At 34.9% G+C, this 21,035-nt stretch overlaps 2 protein-coding genes across 2 annotated transcripts; one reads left to right on the forward strand and one right to left on the reverse strand.

The window, feature by feature from the left end:
* Positions 1 to 12,309: 12,309 nt before the first annotated feature.
* LOC131656747 (xyloglucan endotransglucosylase protein 1-like) lies at positions 12,310 to 14,080 on the reverse strand. Its single transcript, XM_058926371.1, has 3 exons — positions 13,588 to 14,080; positions 13,306 to 13,499; positions 12,310 to 12,910 (listed from the first exon to the last, which is right to left on the reverse strand). The coding sequence occupies exons 1-3, from the start codon at positions 13,906 to 13,908 to the stop codon at positions 12,517 to 12,519; spliced, it is 909 nt and encodes a 302-aa protein (XP_058782354.1). The 5' UTR covers positions 13,909 to 14,080; the 3' UTR covers positions 12,310 to 12,516.
* Positions 14,081 to 16,296: 2,216 nt separating this feature from the next.
* LOC131659088 (uncharacterized) lies at positions 16,297 to 20,227 on the forward strand. Its single transcript, XM_058928329.1, has 6 exons — positions 16,297 to 16,605; positions 16,973 to 17,206; positions 17,379 to 17,582; positions 17,785 to 17,977; positions 18,126 to 19,473; positions 19,663 to 20,227. The coding sequence occupies exons 1-6, from the start codon at positions 16,297 to 16,299 to the stop codon at positions 20,225 to 20,227; spliced, it is 2,853 nt and encodes a 950-aa protein (XP_058784312.1).
* Positions 20,228 to 21,035: the final 808 nt, after the last annotated feature.

Consider the following 21,035-nt stretch of genomic DNA (forward strand, 5'->3'; position numbering starts at 1 on the left):
TGCAATTTTGGAGAAAAAGCAATCCTGTAGATGGGACTGAGTGCCATTGTAGCACAACAAGTCAGGGACATCCGTGCTTGATGCCAAATTTGGGGCTTATCCCCATTTATGGCGGTATAAGTCTTTTGTTTGCTAAGTGCACTTAGCGCGCGATCTGCTTTTACAACTTGTATAAATACATTTTCACTTTAGATTTTTAGAAAATATTATTATGTTTCGCAGAGAGAAAGGGGGGGAGAGAGAGAGAGGGAGACTTAGAAAACAATATGAGAGGGTGCTTCTTGAAGATCAAAAGCTGGGTTCACTTCGATCATTGGGAAATCACGATTGATGCATGTTCATCTTCATTCTTAGCTTTTATAAAGCTACCATGAGTAGCTAAATCCCTTTCTTGTTGGGATTGGTTGTAGTTCACTATAATAGTATATATTTTTATTGATCATTGGTGTTACATGCAATCTATTTACTAATTGATATTGATGTTTATCTTTGTTTCACTGTTTAACTTTATACATTTGAATTGATATTGAGAAATACGTTCCAAATATTGATCTCAGATGAACATCTATTAAATTCTAAATTCTATATATAGATTTAGTTTAATATTCATATAAAGTATCGATTCTTAATGCTACCGTATCGTTTAATAGGATGAGAGATCGTAGATTAAAAAAATAAGGTTGAAACTTTATCAGAAGCTTAGACATAAACTCTATTGTGAGCGATACTCGATGATATTGATGAATGTTTAGATTGTGTAAAACTGATTGGTAAATTACATAGTCTACCGGAGGATGAAATCCAATCCTGGAAAGCTCTCATATCTTTGAAATTTTATTTATCATTCATCCGTTTTACATTCTGTAACTTTCCATAATCAAACATCTTGCAAACTCCCGCTTAAAAGGATAATAACTGCGAAATGGAATTGATATCGCACCAGTCCCTGTGGATACGATAAAACAAATATTTACTTTTGATAGGTCAACATCACCAGATTAAGTGTTTGAGGATGAGAGGTATGGGTAGCATTTAATGCTCTTCTTGATGATATTTCTCGGAAGACAAATTAGTTTCTCGTGTTTACACGTGGCACTCAGGCATCGAGACTTTCCTGTTTTTGGAGCTAGTCTATTGGATGAATATGTGAGTTCGCTCCCTTGGCTTTCCTATATATTTTTAGAAGTAATGCTCACTTGTTCCCTCTTCTTTTCAAAAACTTTTTGTGTTTTGGCTTCTTACTTTTTCAAACCCTTACTTTCCTTCATCCACGTGCGAGACATGGCTTCCCCACATTCTACTGCATACATGATCAACAAATTTCGCCATGGCATTAGCTAGTTTTTCCAGCACGGGGTGAGAGAGGAACGTGCTCATGGAGCATTTTTCGAAGGATGAGAGAGCATATGGGGACACCTCGGGGGATCTACCCGCTCTCTACTTCTACTTACATCTTCCCGCTGCCTATGACTCGGGGGTTCAGGTTCCTTTTACCTCTTTTGAAACATGTCATACCCCAAATTTTCCCCACAAATTTTTATTTTTTCAAGCTTCATTTAAATTCATATGCATATCATGGCCATTTCATTTGGTCATTATTTTTCACTCATATGCATTCATCAGTCAAAATTCAAAATTCAAATTCATGCACATGGGCTTAAAAGAAAAATTTAGAAAATTTCTTTACCCACCTCCCTATCTTCTTGGTCACCTCTGGCGAAAAACCCAAAATACCCTCACTTCGGAAATGCATTTCCGAAACGCTTTTTTTTTCAAAATTTGTCTTATTTCGGAAATGCACTTCCGAAAACACGAAAAAAAGGTGTTTTCGAAGATGCATTTCCGAAAACACCCCATTTTTTGGGTTTTCGGATATGCATTTCCGAAAACACTTTTTTTTGGGAGGGGGTGTCTTCGGAGATGCATATCCGAAATATTTCAAGACCAAATTAGTCTTGGAATGTTTCGGATATACACTTCCGAAAGAATTCAATAATTATTAAAAATTTAAAATCAAGGTGAATCAATACAATTAATAGGTATAAAATGAAGGTGAATCAATAAAATCAAGGTGAATCAAAATTTCCTAAACAATTTTAAAGTTAAAAATTATTTTACTAACTTATATAAATAAAAAACATTTTAATTCCATAAGTAAATTTTGAATTATATAGAATTAAATATAAAATTCGTTCATTAAATAAAATCAAGACAAAATCTTTTTTTAATTTTTTTAAACTAAATAAAAAATTATAACTAATTTTTAATTATGAATCAGAATAAAAATATATAAATATATAATAATAATTATTAATTTTGTAAGTGAAATATATAAATATATAATATATAAATATATAATAATTAATATATAAATATATAAATATATAATAATTATTATAAATTAAAACACTCATTTATTAATTTTTATAATTATTATATAAATATATAAATATATTTATAATTAATATATAATAATTTTTATATAAATATATAAAAATATATAATAATTTTTACAAATATATAAAAATTATTATAATTATTATATAAAAATATAAACTAAAACACTCATTTTTTTAATTTTTTTTATATACATAATAATTATTTTAAATATATAAATAAAAAATTATAACTCATTTTGTAAATGAAATTATTTAAGTTTTTTTAATTAAAATTATTTTAAATTTTAAAATATAAATTAAAATAAAAATATATAATAATTATTATTCATAACTCATAAATTATATCAAAATATATAATTATTATTATTTATTACTCAGAAATTATATCAAATTTATGATATATGAATTAATTAATATCCTAAAATTAATTTTTGGGATTTTTAGATTTTTTTTTGTTTTTTCGGAGATGCATTTCCGAATTAATCAAAATCTCAATCTTTGAGATTTTTTCGGAAATGCACTTCCGAAGTCTGGAAAAATTTAGAAAAAAAAATATTTCGGAAATGCATTTCCGAAGCAGGGGTAAAGTGAGGTTTTCGCTGGGGTGACCCCATAGGAAGGTGGATAAAGAAAAAATCAAAATTTAAGAGTTTGGCATTCCATTGGCAGCCCTTGGTCTTTAGTTTAATTAACAAGAAAGAGAAAAATAAGAGGACAAAAGTCAAGAGTTTGACATTTTGGCCACATTGCATTACCATTTTTATTTATCATATGCATTGTGAGATAGTTTCACTTGCAAGATATTTTAAACATAATTTCCAAATTATAATTGAATTCACTTGTGACTGAAGGCATAAATGTTCAATTTGAATTATCAAGTTTTTATTTTGGTTATGAGTGAAATTTGCAAGGTTTGTTTGAATGTCCCAATGGACTAGTTACCATACACATTGCATAATTAAATAAATTTTATTTTGCATGAAAGGTCATATTTTGAAGGAGACAAATTATGAATAAAATAAAATTGTTTTTCATTGCACTTTACAAATAATCCCACGTGAGTTTACATTACAACATACAAACTAGTCAGAGACCCATGCTTCTGCACGGGTGATTTTTTTTTCTGGTGTAGTATTTTTGTAATGATATGAATAATATAAATAAAAGGAATTATAAGTAATATGCATAATTAAAAGGAATTGTTTTACTTGAATAGAGTTTGAGTTTTATTGATTGCTCTGTTATACTCTCAATTCTTTGAAAACCGAGTATCCATAGGAATCGTTTTGAAATTTGAAAATAAATACTTTAGTTTTCAAATAAAAGTCATTATTGTTTAAAATAAAATAGACATTGTATTGAAAGTGGCCCTTAAGATTAAACATTATTATCGTATTCATGTGCTAATTTTGTGTGTAATAAAGAACCATATAAAAAAGAACATGTGAGTTGGAGAAAAAAATAAAATTTTAACAAATACAAATGTAAAATTTTAAATATAAATGAAAAATATGAAATAATTTACTTAATTGTAAATTTAACAATAATTATATAGAAAACAATGATCCACAAAAAAATGTTTAAGATAGGTTAAGAACACAATAGCAAAATTGAGTCAGGTAATTTAATAATTAACGGTCCAACAACAATTAAAAGAAAATGATATAGATCACTATGGTTTAATTATAAATGAAAAATGATCATATAAATTCAATTATATTAAATAATCATATAAAAAATACAATAAGATGGAGATAATAAAAATGAAATATTAACATTTAAAAATAAAAATTATCTCTCAATTAATAGTAATTGTTGATTAAAATAAAATAGCTACTATGTTGATAATGACCCGTGAAATAAAAAATAATTTGATGCGATATAAAATATATTTAAAAACAAATGTAAAATAAAAAATAATCATGGAAATTTAATTGTATTAAATAATGATAAAAAATCGTGAGATGGAGAATTTAGTGCAAATAAATTTTGGTGAAAGGGTAATTTAGGCAATTTGGTCAATCTATTATTAATGAATAGATAGTAGATTAATTGTATTAAATAATGATAAAAAATCGTGAGATGGAGAAAAAATAAAAATAAAGATATTATCTCTCAAATAAAGACAATGATTGATTAAAATAAAATAGACATTATGTTGATAGTGACCCGTGAGATAATAAATAAATAAATAGAGAAAAAAATTAAAATGAAAGTAAGAAAGTGTGAAAAAATGTGAGAGAAATTTGAAATTTTAATTAAGATAGAGAAAATGTGTAATGATCGATTAAAAAAAATTAAATATTGAGTTGATAGTGGCCCGTGAAATAATTAAATATTTTTGGGAATAATAATTAAATGATCGATTATTAATATTTTTTGCGATAATAGATAAATGTTGAAAAATTAAAATGAAAGTATGGAAAAATGAAATGCGAAAGAAATTTGAAATTTTTAGTAAGATTAAAATTTAAAAATAGATTATTAATATTTTTTGTGATAATAAATAAATTAAGAAAAATTAAATGAAAGTAAGAAAGTGTGGAAAAATGAAATGTAAAAGAAATTTAAATATGACTTCCATCATCCATGGCTTACATGTGATGTCATCATTCATGCAATAAAGTTGTAGGGAAAATGTTATTTAATTCGGACCAATGAAAAGCTAACACTTGGTGCATCCATTCAATAAAGTTGAAAGAGTGAATACTTAATTTGTTAGTTACAAAAATGACCTTTTATTAGTGCAAATAAATTTTGGTGAAAGGGTAATTTAGGCAATTTGGTCAATCTATTATTAATGAATAGATAGTAGATAGTAGAAGATACATAAAAACTGCTTCACATCATCATCTTCTTGCTACATTCATTCAAGCTTACATTATCATCATCCATGAACATAGCATGCTCCATGTCCATAACCTTGCCTTCATTCCACCATCATGCGCCATCCTTATCACTCCATACATTAACTTGAAAGATGAAAGTAATTTAGTTAAGTATCAAGCAGAATTAAATATCTTGATCATAGATCCATAAACATCACATACATGATATTGAGACCACTAGTCACCCGAGTCACACCTACAACAGACTCCAATTCAATGTCAAATTCAATTAACTCAAATTAATTAGCATCCAACACAAGTCCTTTCAATCTTAACCATCTATTCCTCACAAAGAGCACATAGATCAGTCAGTAGCTCAATCCTAACCTCACACTCTCATTCCGATTTTTTCACTCACTTTTCCCTCCTTTTTTTCACTCATGCTTTCCCCTAACCTCCTCACACGTTTGCTAACAAATGAAGAAATATATATGAAGATCTCACATGAGTTTAATCTCACCAAACTCTCACCTCACTTTCAATTTACATCCTATAAATACACTACTCATGTCACCCTAATGGACAATAACAAAAACACGGAAGCTCTGCACAATTCATTCCCTAACCCTACACACATTAAAGCTCCTATATAAAGTTGCTCAGAGCATCACATTGAATCTCTAAATTAGCGAGCTAGACCCCTACGTTGACTCAATAACATCACACAGAAGCACCACAGAAGTAGAAGAAGGGGAGTAGAAGGAGAAATAAGAAGAAACTAAATAGAGGAAAAGCGATTAACTCACTTTGTAGATCTTCACTCCGATAAATTTGGATTGGTATTTATTTTTTACTTCCGTTGTTGATTTGTTGTTGATGCTTGCTTAGAGTTTGAAATAATACACCAATACATAAAAGCAAAAACATAAACAACATAAAAACTACTACTAAACAAAATCATGCTCTTTTTTTTTTTTAATAAGCAATTTGTATATAAGATATCGCACTGGGGGTGCAACCCTTACAACAAGAACACACTAATGAACTATTTTACAAAGCAAAGGTGAAAGACGTAAGCGATGCATTTTTATTTTTTGAAAAATTTAAATAGTTAAAAAATTGTAATAAATTTAATGTTATGTTATATTATTAGTGGTACACTCGTGAAAGATTTAATTGCTTCTTCACTTTAGACGTCACTTTAAAAAGTATATATTATAAAAAAAAAAATTTAACTTTTGATGTATTTTGTATCATACTCTATATTAATAGAATGATAAAATAATAGAAGATTAAATAATTAAAATGAACACCAATTAAATTTTTTTAATATCATTTTTTTTTAGTAAACAAGATAACATAAAACGGTGAACTGAGGGTTCACCAACCTGTTTACAAAAGGGGGCACTAGCCAGAACAAGGAAAAAATACAAACCAATTGCTATTATGATAAGAACCGGATCGGATCTTTAACAAAATCATAATAAGAATAATTGGGATGGGTATTTTCACCACAAAAAGACCACCTCCAAACCAAAGCTTTGATGTTCCAAACAACATTATCAAAGCTCCAAATCTCTTCCCTAAAACAAACCCCATTCCTACTTAACCATATAGCCCACGTAATTGCTAACCAAACAATATCTACCTTCTTATCTAACACTTTCTTAGATATACAAAAGGAATGCCATTCCATAAAACTTGAATGGCTCTCTTCCTCGCCTAGCCCTTCTTTACCTATCCACATCGCTATGTCCCTTCAAATATTCTTTACAAAAGAACAAGAAAAGAAAGAATGATCCCGATTCTCCAAATCAATCTTACAAAAAGAGCACAAAGAAGCTTCAAAAGATAGCGGAATACCTCTAATCACAAGAAGATCTTTAGAAGGAAGCCTATTGGCAAGGAGCCTCCATCTAAAAGCCTTAATTTTGAAAGGAACGTCCGCTTTACAAACCAAAGTCTTAGCTTCATAATGTCTACCAAACGGGCCAAACGGAATACGGTAAAAAGCATACTTCTCATAACAAGACGCCACCGAGAAATCTTCACCCCTTGGGGTGATCCACTCCGCCCCGTCTCTTTCCGCACCCGTCAACCCCTTCTCTTCCAAAAAGCCTCTAAAAATGCCCCATTCCGCCGCCACACCATGCTCTAGAAGTCTATTCTCGGAGATACCACAATTACCCCACATCCACTTGTTATCCACCCATCCTCCCATAGCCGCCACCGACACCATTTTCAAACAAGATGCCTCATATAGATTCGGAAACACCTCTTTCAAAATCAACCCATTCATCCACATAACGTCCCAAAAAGGAATATTATGACCATTCCGCAAGAGAAACCTACAAGAAGAAACAAACGGGTCAAAAAAAGAGTTACTCCCCAATTTCACTAAATCCTTCCACCACATCGACTCCTTCCTCCTCTCCACGGGATCACCGGCCCCTCCCATCACCTTTAAAACCAAATCACCATATCTCTCCTTAAGAACCTTGAACCAAAGAGAATCCGCCCCTTGAATGATCTTCAATCTCCATTTACTCAAAAGAGCCAAGTTAAAATCCTCAATATTTTTTATGCCCAACCCCCCCATCTCAAAAGGTTTAGTCACCTCTCTCCAACTAATCCAATGAATGCATCACTTATCCTCACCTCCACCCCATAATAAACCGCTTTGAAGACGCGTGAACTCCCTCGCCACTTTGGTCTGCATCTTGAAAAAGGACATAACAAACACGGTTAGAGAACTCAAAACGGACTTCAACAAGGTAATCCTCCCTCCTAGAGTTAAAAATCTATTTTTCCATCCCGCCAACCGGTTTCTCATCTTGGATAAAAGAGGTTCCCAAGTCTCATATTTTCTAGGATTATACCCCACCGGGATTCCTAGAAAAAAGAAATTACTATCTTCAATCTTACAAGATAAAACATTCGATGCCGCTTCCAAAAAACTCCCATTAAGATTGATTCCAATAAGCTTGCTTTTACGATAATTTATGCCTAAACCCGACACCAACTCAAAAGCCTTAAGCACCGCCTTAATAGCCCAAATATGTTTCCAATTTCCTTTCCCTACCAACAAAGTATCATCCGCAAATTGAAGAACATCGATAGGACAATTTCGATTGATAGAAAAACAATCAAATTCCCCAATCTCGATAGATTTCCTAACCAAACCCTTTAAAGCTTCCGCTACCAAAACAAAGAGAAAAGGTGATAGGGGGTCACCTTGTCTCAACCCCTTCCCCACCTCAAAATCATCCGTCGGACTTCCATTCACAAGAATGGACATATAACTCTTAAAAACCAACTTTTCCATCCATCCTCTCCACTTTTCTCCGAACCCCATCCTCCCAAACAAATACCTCAAGAAATTCCAATTCACTTTATCGTATGCCTTCTCAAAGTCTACCTTGAAAAGGATACAATCTTTACCCTCTTTCCTCGCATAATCCACAACTTCATTAGCCACCACCACCCCTTCCAACATTTGCCTACCCGGAACAAAAGCGGTTTGGCATGACGAAACAACGGAACCAAGGACTCTCTTTAATCTACCCGCCAATAATTTCGAAACCACTTTATACATACTCCCCACCAGACAAATAGGTCTATAATCATCTAAGGATAAAGGATTATGAGACTTAGGAATCAAAGATATGAAGGTAGAAGTTACCGATTTAGAAAGAGATCCTCCTTCGTAAAAGCTTTTAAAAAAACAAACAATATCATTCTTCAAAAAAGACCAACACCTTTTGAAGAAAAGGAGAGAGTACCCGTCCGGACCCGGACTCTTCGCCCCCCCACAACTCCAAATAGCCTCCTTAATCTCCTCTTCCGAAAACGGTCTCTCAAGTAAACTCGAATCTTCCCCACTTAAAGTATTGAAAAGAATCCCCTCCAACATCGGTCTTTCCAACACATCCTCCTTGAATTTATCCTTAAAGTGCCTATGAACTTCCTCCTTGATCTCCCTAACCGTTTCAAGATTACCCCTCGAAGAAAGAATAGGACCAATATGATTAAGCCTCCTTCTTTCCTTGATGACCTTGTGGAAAAAACCACTATTAGAATCTCCCTCCTTCAACCATTTCAACCTCGATTTTTGAAGTAACATATTCTCCTTGATTTGCAAATCCCTCCAAAATCTACTAGACACATCCCTCCTCTTATTAACCACCTCTTCTATAGAATCCACATTACTCGATTCCAACACCTCGTCACAAAGATTAATACACCTCTTCCCTTCCTCCACGTTTAGATCATACCTACCAAAAACCTCTTCATTCCACTCCTTAAGTTTAATTTTAAGCAATTTTAACTTCTCTTTCAAGACATAATCCCCTCTCCCCACCACCTCCAAATTCTTCCACTCCTTCTCCACAAAAGCATAAAAAGAATCAAAAGAAAACCATTCGTTGTTGAATTTGAACGGTTTAGGACCCCAATCATCTTTATTCGCCATCAACCATATCGGAAAATGGTCCGAAATATCTCTATCACCAACCAATTGACCAACCACACCCCATCTATCCATCAACTCCTCCGAAATAAGAAATCGATCAATCCTACTCATTGATTTCCCATCCCCGCTATACCAAGTGAATTTCTTCCCTTTGCACGGCAAATCCACCAAAGAAGTATTGTGAATAAATTCCTCAAAAAGTCTCATTTCATTATTGTAAACATTCTCCCCTATCCCTCTCCCTCTTCTTTCATTCACTTGTTTAACCGCATTAAAGTCCCCCCCAATAATCCACTCGCCATCCTTGTGATTCTCTATCAATCTCAACAAGTTAGCCCACAACCCCTTTTTCTTATCCAAAGTGCAAGAAGAATACACATTCACGACATAATACCAATGACTCTCCCAACACACTTTAATGCCAAGATAACCATCACCATAAAAACTATACACCACCTCCATTTTATCTCCCCTCCATAAGATAAGTAACCCTCCCGAAGCACCAATCGAATTTGTATAAGAAAAACCAATATCCGACCCTCCCCAAAAGTTTGAAACATAATGATCCTTAAACTCTTTAAATTTAGTTTCTTGGATCATAAAAATGTCCGCTTTGCCTTTCAAGATTATAGATCTCACTCTTCTTCTTTTCAAAGAGCTGCCTCCTCCTCTAATGTTCATGGTTCCAATAATCATTTAAAACAATCTAGAAACTCCTTCCCACCCTTCTTACCATCCTCCCCGCCATTCCTCAAATGTTCCACTTTGTCTAACACGTGAATTGAATCCCCCTGCACCCCCACACCTAAAGCGGCGATGCTCGCTCCAAGCTTCTTTCCACCTTCCCCATAGAGAAAGCCCCACTGTCTACTATTACTACGTTGTATGTCCGACTCCTCTCCATGATTCCCATACCGATTCGATTCCCCCCTACCAAAAGAGCATATTGAGTCCGAATTAGAAGCGTACAACGAAGCAACCGTGGCATATTTCCCCTTCGACTTCAAACCTGTCCGCCTACCCTTCAAACTGATAACACCCCATACTCCCTTCTGTTTTCCCAATTTGCTAATCTTCTTAAACCTCAAATTCTTGGATACTGCCCCAGCAACAGCCACACACTGATGCCCAATTCCAGCTGAGGGCACTGCAGCGCCAACCAACCCCCTATCTCCCTTTGAAGCAGCCCCCCCATCCTGACTAAGCATAACAGCCTCGTCAAAAACACCCTCCCTTTTTGTTTTACCCGACTGCCCCGGCAAAGACGACATCGAATTTCTAATCTCTTGTAACGTTTCATCAAAGGAGAACTTGGTAGAATCACCACTGGCCGCACCACCTCCATTGCAGCCACTGGAAACCGTACCTCTCTCCGCTACCTTAACACCCTCTAACCTATGCCCCACTGAAACAACCTCTGTTTTTGACTTCTGAATGAAGTTCGGACCACCATGTTTCAATAGAGTAACAGACAAAGGGACAGACACATTTTCAGAATACGACACAACCTGCCTAGCCGGATTAGATAATAAAATAGCGTCATTGGAATCACGATCTAACTCCTCCTCAGACATATGCACAGGAATATTATCCACAGATTCTAAGGAAGCGTTTTCAGAACTGACTGAAGAACAAGCTTTACGCGTACCTGATACATTTCGCATCGCATCGACAGCATCTTCCTTTAGGCGCAACACAAATTTCCTCTCGTCGATAAGAACCTCCATGGAAGTTGGTAATTCAAAACTCAAATTTACCCTCAGCATCAACCTTGCCGTATCAAAAACAGATCCTTCCGCCGTTGACTCGTCGATACAGATGAAAGAACCCAGTGAATTTGCCACTGCCATGAAAAACTCAGCATTCCACGCGTGGATAGGCACCCCATATATACTGATCCAACTAACTCTGCCATCATCTATGTCTAACTCATTCCACCTCCTTATCACTTGAAACCACTGCTTCCACCAAGTCTCTCCAACCCCAATAAGATCCTCAATAACTCCCTCCTCTGACTCTTCCATCAAACATAAATTTCCCCCCATGGGAGTCACTTTGACCTGAAAATACCCCTCCATTTCAAAGTGAGACTGAATGTTATATGTGGACCCTGGAATAGATACAACACCAACATAAGCCTTCAACAATCTGCTTCTGTCTTCATCTTTAGAAGAATAACAGAGATTAGGTCGAGATTCAGAGCGAACACAGGAACTGCCCCCCACACCTTCGCATAAGTTCTAGTAACCCCTCTCTCTCTCCCCGCATAACCCCCAATCAATTGCATAAGTTCTAGTAAACCCCCCCTCCCCGCATAACCCCCAATCAATCAATTTAATATCATTTATAAATTGATTGACACATTTATCATCTTAAAGCTCTAATTTATGGTGGCAAAAACAATTTTTAAATTGAGATAAAATATTAACTATTAAACATGTTAAATTGTTTGAGTGTTTTTTTCTTTTAAATGGAGGAATTGATTTTCATCAATCATTGAGTGTTATTTATATTTAGATCTTAACCATTCAAGTAATTTGAATTTCTCTTCTTAACAGTACAAAAGTCTTGAACCTCTAATAAATGTTTAAAGAAATCGATTTTAGAAAACTTTGTAAGAACAAAACCATCCATTACTTATATGGTCTCTCAATTACATCTATCAAAAGTGTTAAGCCTAGAGAATTTCATTCACTTAAAAATTACAATGATAGCCTTTCCATGGAAACTCAAACATATTAAAATATATGACTACATCTTACATAAGACATAGACAATCCAATATTTAGTTTATGATATCATCCATTTTCAATAACCTCTAATCAAGTTGTAATATATTCTCCTTACGACATTCATATGGAAGACCATGAGCATAACGTCTCAAATCACTACAATAATCATAAACTACCCATTTCGAAAGAATTTTTTTCATTTTTGTCTTGCTTTCAATACCAAGTCCTCTATTTTTTCCAGCATTGAAACCCAGGCAGTTTTTACCTTGCTTTGCAATACATGCATTGGCCTTGAAGTTTTTGAAACCAGCTATAAATGGCGCATTTGAAAGATCAATCTTTACCTCACCCCATCTTGTTGCCCAAGAGTCTCCATTCCAAAGAGTTGAGTAAATTCTCATCGGTCGTTTTGTAGGGAATGGAACACCAATGCTTTGCCTATTGAGCATCACTCTTATAGGATTGTCATCCACAAGAATTCTACAAAAACAATAAACATATATCAATAAAAATATGATATCTCATTATATATATATATATATATCACATCCACGACCGCAACCACGTTTTAGAATAAACAAACAACTGATATACAGTCTTTACATAACCTAGACAACCGACATACCCCACACCAACATCGTCAAACATAATTAGACGCCTGAATAGATTCTGCCTAGTCAACAATCCATCATGTAAAAACTGTCAAGAAAAAACTAATACTTTTTATAAGGACCCAAACTCTTCGAGACTCGTGCCAACCCTCAAATTATTTGGGCCGACCTAACTTCCTCGTCGACCTCCAAAGAGGAGAGCTTAACATAACCATAATGCGACCGAAATTTAAAATAATAATATATATACACATTGTTACTTACATTATACGTTCAGGATTCCAATCAATCGAATAAGTGTGATAGTCTTCTGTTGGATCAAACCAAAGATAGAATTGAACTTCGCGACCCCCAACACCATCAGCATATACATTTGTAGAGAGAAGATAGGGTTCACCAGTCAAATTTCCTAAGAACTCTATATCAATCTCATCATGTTGTGCTCCTACCGAACTTAGCTGCACATCAAAACATCTATAAATATTTGCAATAGTTTAAGAAAAATCTCTACAAACTCCTTAATATAATATATCTGATTTGACATACATAATAGGCTGTGACAGTTCCTGCAGAATTTCCAGGAACAAGCTTGATATCCATATCAAATCTTCCATATAAATACTCATTTTTGGACACAATGCCTGAGCCACAATATTCATCCAATGTAAGGGTCATGCTATTGCCATAATTCATTATATTAACCCTTTCATCTCCAAAAAGATTATCAAAATCGGTGTTGAAATTTCCACCCAATACTATTGTGCTAAATCCTAAAAATATAGATAAACTCAAAAGAAAATGGAAACCATAACATGATGAAGAAACCATTCTAATTTGTTTTCGTTCATATGTTTTTAAAAATACCATTGGTTTATTTAAATGATAAAAATGGTTTCATTCAAAAAAAAAAAAAACTAATATGGTTGCGACAGTTACAATATGATAGATGTAGCTGTCAAACACAGATTATGTGATGACTGCTTCACCGTAAAATTATTGTCGCAATTGCAGTTGCATGCAAGCTGCAATCCGAAATATTTAGTTTGATAATGTGTTTTTCTAAATAGAGACAGAGAAAGAAACAAGAGAGAGAAAGAGAGATAGAATTAGGGTTGTTTTTTTTTTTTGCATGCAATGAATGTTCATAGATCTTTGCATGGTTGTCTCTTCAAATTTGACGTTGGACAAAAGGTCAAAGTTTAAAATGGGTGATTCCTCAAGATAGAAAGTGCTAAACATGGATATAGAAGGATGATGTGTGAGAAATAAATATCATGTTTTTGCATGAGTCACATTTTTTTAAATTTACAAACTATCTACACAATATAAAAAGTTGGGTACCCATATACAACTAAAATTTCAAATATAGAAACATTCATGTGTTTATTTTATTATTATTAGATGATACTTAGTATTTACTATTCAATAAGTTTATATTACCTTAAATTTATTAATTAAGTGTAAATTACTATTTTAAGAAAAATAAAGGATTAATATGTTAAAGCGTACTATATTAAAACAATCATATAGCTGAGGATGAGAGAGAAAGTGATTTTTTCTTTCCCTTCTCTCTAGATTTTATCTTTCCTCCTCATTTAACAACAATGGAGTGGCAGCAAGCACACAAGAAAAGCTTCAGGAACGTAACACCAAGATGGGATGCATTCCCATACAGGGGGATGCAGGTAAAAGTGGGAGAGAAGATTTCATCTTTTTATTTTTCCGATATACCTGACAGAAGTAGGGAGGTGAATATATACAATTTGTTTGGCTGTGTGGGGGAGGTAGTGGAGGTGGTGATTCCTCCTAGACGCAACAAATTTGGGAAACGTTTTGGCTTTTCCAGGTTTAAGGAGGTGATGGATGAGAGATTGACGGTAGTGAAACTTGATAATATTCAAATAGACGGTAAAAAATACATGCTAACCAACCTAGGTTCATCAGGAATGGAGGGAAAGAGGGATCAGATAAGGTGCAGAAACGAGAAGGAGATCGAAGGGAAACGTTTCCGGCGAAATACAATAGATGAGTAGAGAGGTCCAAATCTTTTTCGGATATAGTTCAGGGGGGAATGAAGAAGAAAGCTGCACTAGATCCAAATCCTACATTCAGCTACTCGGCTTCTTCAAATAATATGGAGCGGTGGAGAAAGGAATTTATTGGGGAGGAGATATTTTCAGGAGAGACGTATAATATACAAACGTATCTGGAGATTGTAGGCTTTTTTTCTATCAAAGTTCATCCTTTAGGGGCGAACTTGTGTTTGTTAGAGGAATTGGAGGAAGGGATTATTCAAGAACTCATTGAAGAAGGAAGCTGGTGGTGGAAACAGTGGTTTAAATCGACCAGGCCTTGGAAAACGATTGATGTAGACACTGAACGGGTGGTTTGGGTGAGAATTTATGGTCCCTTGCCATGCTTGGAATATAGATTTCTTTGAAAAATTGGCCAATCAATTTGGATCATATATCTGTGTGGATGATAATACCTTGTCTGGATCTAATATGGATATCGCAAGAGTCATGATTAAGGTCCCTTTTAACTTTGTCTTAAAAGATTTTCTGGAGGTTTCAATCGATGGGGATTTTTTTACTTTGATCTTTCGTGAAGACTCCTATGGGCCGGTTAGAATTGTGGCGAAGAAGAAGACAACTTCGAGCTTGCATTATAATTCTTCTTCAAACTATGATAATGTCTCTAAGACAGATAACCAAGATTGTGGAGAGAAGGAAGATGAAAATCTTGATGAAGTTTCTTACCATCGGACAAAGACGCGGAGAACCGAGACAGGAGTATCGGGGAGGTAAGGAAGAAAAGGTACGAAGGGAATTATCAAGTTTTGCACGGCAACACACGTGAAGGCGTATGGTCTTTTCAGGAACGAGAAAACTTTATGGGGGTAGGGTCAAGAAATAGGGAGGCGGGTGCTTCCTTTGATAAAGCAATTCAGTCTATCCTTGAGATAAAAAAGAAGGATCTAAACAAAGTGATTCAAGTTCCTAAAACTTATTTTGAACATACTCTTTCAAGGGTACAGGTTCCAAAGACCCACGTTTTGCCAAAATCTGTTCAAGGTGGGGCCGTAGATTTTTCTGAATCTTCTTTATCTCTGAAATTTGGGGTAGGGGTAACGATGAGAAAAGTTAGAAAAAAGAAAACTTTGTTTTTTAAATCAATTGCAGTCGTGGGTGGGCCCAAGAGTGGATTTAATTATAGGCCTAGTAGGAAAACAAAAAAAATCCAAAAACTTTAGTGATGGGCGGTGCGGAAGATATGTATGGCCCAACTCAGATTTTTCCTCTTAAGTCTTTCCCTGATGTTTCGTTATCAACATCCAGCAACAGAGCCAACTTTGGGTCCTGTTCTAACGAAAATCATCATGATGAATCGGATATAGTGCGGTGCAATATTAGAACTCTATCTAATTCTGGCAATGCTTGTGATGAAAAATTGTGTGATGCTATCTCTAAGCTTGGAGTGGTACCCGGTCATAATAGAAGGGAAATCCAGAAGAAATTTTCAGAAACGCAAACAATGGATGCAATTGGAATGGAAGGGAAGAAGGTGCATTTGAATTGTTTTAAATGATTATTGGTAGTTTCAATATAAGGGGAGGGGGTAGTGTTGTAAAACGAAAAAGGATCAGGAATTTAATTGTGCAAGGGAGAGCGGATTTTTTTCTCATTCAAGAAACTAAAGTGATAGAATTTTCAGTATCTATAGCTAGGAGTATGTGGGGGATGGATGATTTGGAGTATTATTTCTCTTGCTCGGAGGGTATGGTAGGGGATTACTGTCTATTTGGAAATCGCAATCGGTTACTGTTTTTGCTAGTTTTTGTGGCCCGGGTTACCTTGGATCGAAAGTGGTTTGGAAATGAGGTATTTATTATATCGTTAATGTCTATTCTTCTTGCTCTTTGCCTTTAAAGCGTCAATTATGGTCTCGCCTATTGGAGTTGAAAAATAGATACCAAGATGGAGAGTGGATAATAGGAGGGGATTTTAATGCGGTGAAGAAGCGGAGTGAGAGAATTGGCCAATCTTTAAGAATTAGTAATGTGGAATGGAGAGAATTTTCGGATTTCATTGATGATTGTGGTTTAGTTGATGGTCCGTGTAAAGGAAAGAAGTTTGTTGGTTTAGTGGGGATGGAAAATCAAAGAGTAGGATTGATAGATTTCTTGTTTCTGATAACATAATTTCGTCGTAGGGAGTTGTTGGTCAATGGATTGGTTTGAGGGATGTCTCTGATCATTGTCGGTTTGGTTGATGGTTGATAAAGAAGATTGGGGTCCAAAACCGTTCAAATTTAATAATGAATGGTTTCTTCATAAGAGGTTCTTTTGTTTTATGGAGGAGGAGTGGAAGGGGATAATAGTGCAAGGGAGAGGGGATTTTGTTTTGAAAGAGAAGTTTCGTTTAATTAAAGAGAGGTTGAAGTGGTGGGATAAAAATGTCTTTGGTAAGGTTGATTTGGAAGTTGAGGAGGGTGTTAGAGATTTGAATGCTTTGGATGATATGGAGTTTTGGGAGGAGGAGGTTCACCTTAACAAGCTTCAAAGAGCATATAGTTTAATCTTAAGCTAAAGGAGAACATGCTAATTCAAAAAGCTAGATTAAAGTGGTTAAATGATGGGGATTATAATAGTAGATATTTTCATAGAGTTATGAAGGAGAGGAGGAGAAGAAATCATAAAGCTCTTTAAATACTAGTGAAGGGGTTGTTAACTTGGTCAAAGAGGTGAAGGAAGCGGTGAGAATCCATTTTGAAGACAAATTCAAGGAGGAGTGTCTTGAAAGACCTTTATTGGTTGGAATTGCTTTTAAATCCTTGAGTGAGGTAGATAGTTTATCTCTTGAGGTTCCCTTTTCGCTTGAGGAGATTAAAGATGCTATGTGGAGTTGTGATGGTTCTAAAAGTATGGGTCCGGATGGTATATCTCTTCTTTTTATCAAGAAGTGTTGGTTTTTTAAAAGAAGATATCCTAGCTTGTTTCAATGTTTTTTATACGGGTGCGGTTTTATCCAAATGTATCACTTCTTCGTTTCTTTCTCTAATTCCAAAGAATGACAACCCTTTAGGTCTTGATGGTTATCGTCCAATATGTCTTGTGGGAAGTATTTACAAGATGATTTCGAAACTCTTGGCTTGTAGGATCAAAAAGGTTCTCTCTTTGATCATATCCAATTGTCAAAGTGCTTTCGTTCTGGGAAGACAAATGATTGACGGGGTGCTTATTGCTAATGAAGTGGTGGACTATCCTAGTAGGGAAGGAAAGGAGTGCCTTCTTTTTAAGGTAGATTTTGAAAAAGCTTATGACAAAGTGAGTTGGAACTTTCTTAGGTATATGTTGAGGAGGATGGGGTTCGGGAAAGTGTGGATGTCTTGGATGGAGGCGATGGTTTTTTCGAGTAAAATGTCGGTTCTAGTTAACGGTAGTCCGACTAAGAAATTCATTGTGGAGAGGGGTCTTCGTCAAGGAGATCCTATCTCTCCTTTTCTCTTTGTAGTGGTAGCAGAAGGTTTAAAGGCTTTGGTAGGAAGAACGGTGGAAAATGGAGATTTTGTAGGAATTAATATGAATGGTAGATGCTTCATAGATATGCTTCAATTTACAAACGACACTTTATTAATAGGTGATGGGAGTTGGAAGCATCTTTGGGCCATTAAAGCAGCGTTGAGGGGCTTTGAAATGGTGTCGGGTTTGGGTATTAACTATCATAAGAGTAAGTTGATTGGCATTATTATCAATCCGCACTTTATGGGAGTTGCTACTAATTTTCTTACTTGTAGGACGGAGGATAAGGAGTTCAAATTTCTCGTTATTTTTATTGGCACAAATCCTACTAGAATTTCTTCATGGAAGCCTCTCTTGGATAATGTTAGGAGGAGATTGAATTCTTGGAAAGGTCGGTGGCTTAATTTTGGAGGGAGGATCACTCTTCTAAAATCGGTTTTGAGTAGTTTGGCGATTTTCACACTATCGTTCTACAAAGCTCCCAAGAAGGTTATCGCAGAACTAAATAAATTGAAAAGTAATTTTTTACGGGGAGGATCGGAGGAGAAGAGGAAAGTGCATTGGGTGAGTTGGAACGACTTGTGTATTCCGGTTGAGAAAGGTGGTCTCGGTTTTAGAAGGTTGGATGAGTTCAACAAAGCGCTTCTCTTGAAGTGGAATTGGAGAATTTTTGGCGCTTCTAATGCGTTGTGGTTTAGGATGTTGAAGGCGCGGTATACGGATGTGAAACTTAGGACAAGTTGTGGTATAAAGAATTTAGAGAAGGATAGGTCTTCCTCGGTGTGGTGTATATCCTTCTGGCATGCTCATTGGTTGGATGAAGGAATCTTAAAGAATATTTTTTTGAATCTTTATAATTTTTCTCTCTTGCAAGAAGCTTCAATTGGAGCCATGGGAGGTTGGATTGATGGGTGTTAGACTTGGGGAGATTTTGGGATTCCTGCAGCTTATCTTCTTGATCTGAATGCTCGTATTACCAGCCTTTTCCAGCTGCTGGCCGCAACGGTCTCTCTTTCCACCAATCTATCTGATACCGTCTCTTGGCAGCAAGGGTTTGAAGGGGATTACACTGTTGCTTCTTGCTATAAATCTTTTTGTAGGCAGCATATCCCTCTTGGCCCGGAAAATCGCTTTGATATGGCTTTTATGGCTATATGGAAGGTGGAAGCACATTTAAAAGTGAAGGCGTTTGGTTGGAGATGCTTCCTCAATAAAGTTCCGACGAAGGACTCGCTTTTGAGTAAAGGTATTCTTAATTCTTCCTCGAATTTAGAATGTACTTTCTATGATGAATTTCATGAGTCATTATACCATTCTTTTTTATCTTGTTGGAATGCCGGTATTGTTTGGAGAGAGATGTCCGATTGGATAGGAAAGACTTTTAGAAGCATTTTAGATTTTAAGGAGGATTTTTGGTATTGGAGCTCTTATTGCCGAGCCAAGAAAGTCAAAAGAGGAAAGGAGGGAACCGTTTGGTTAGCGATCATTTGGAGTCTTTGGTCGCGTAGGAATGATATAGTCTTTAACAATGCTACTTGGAATTCGAGGGACGTGGTTTGGAGTTATAAGGCTCTTATTTGGAGGCGGTCGTATATCGGGAAAATTACTCATCCCAATTGTAACTTCTATGAGTTTAGCAATAACCCATTATTTTACTTAAGCTAGGTTTCAATCGGTGTGTAATTTTCTTTGTATTTTTCTTTGTTTGGCCTTTTTGCCTTGTATCTTTGTTCTTGGATGGTTATTTAATAATATATCTCTTGCTTTAAAAAAAAATAAATTAAAACAATCATTATTACGAATGAACTTCTAGCCCACATAACTGAGAATTGCATATTGTGATCCATTAAGTGGTAGTTCTTTCATTTCTCATATTGTGTATACTCTTAATATGATATGTGGCTAATTTATTGTATGTATTTAAAATATTATAAAATAAATAAGTATCGTAGATTTATTTTATTGTATTTAGAAACAATCAAATTAGTTAGATATTAGTTCTGACTTCTTGAATTATTCATACCTTCAAGTTTGGAATTAAGATGGTTAATTTCTTCCTTTAATTTTGAGATAGTAGCCATGAGACATACTTGGTCTTGAAATAGAACTTCAATTTTTTTTCTTTTTTTCTTTTCACAAGTTTTGCATTCATGATTCCATTTGAGATACAAATTCTTGTAGACTTCAACAAGAGCTTCATGAGAAAATTCATCATCACTTATCTCACCATCATTATGATTATTTGAACATGACCTTATGCAAGTTATGAATGCAACCACATTGTCGGCTTGGTAAGATTCATTTTCCAAAATTGAATCATCTTCATAAAATGGTGTTGTACCCCTTTTTGTGCTTTTAAAGATACTACATTAAGTGTGAATATGTCAAAAGCCTTTGCATTCATGGCACTAGATTCCATTTCCCTTGTTTTGTTTTTCTCCATCTTTTTCCTTATGTTAAAAGTTGGAACTTT

This window comes from Vicia villosa, linkage group LG3 (genome assembly GCF_029867415.1).
Source record: "Vicia villosa cultivar HV-30 ecotype Madison, WI linkage group LG3, Vvil1.0, whole genome shotgun sequence".
NCBI lineage: Eukaryota > Viridiplantae > Streptophyta > Magnoliopsida > Fabales > Fabaceae > Vicia > Vicia villosa.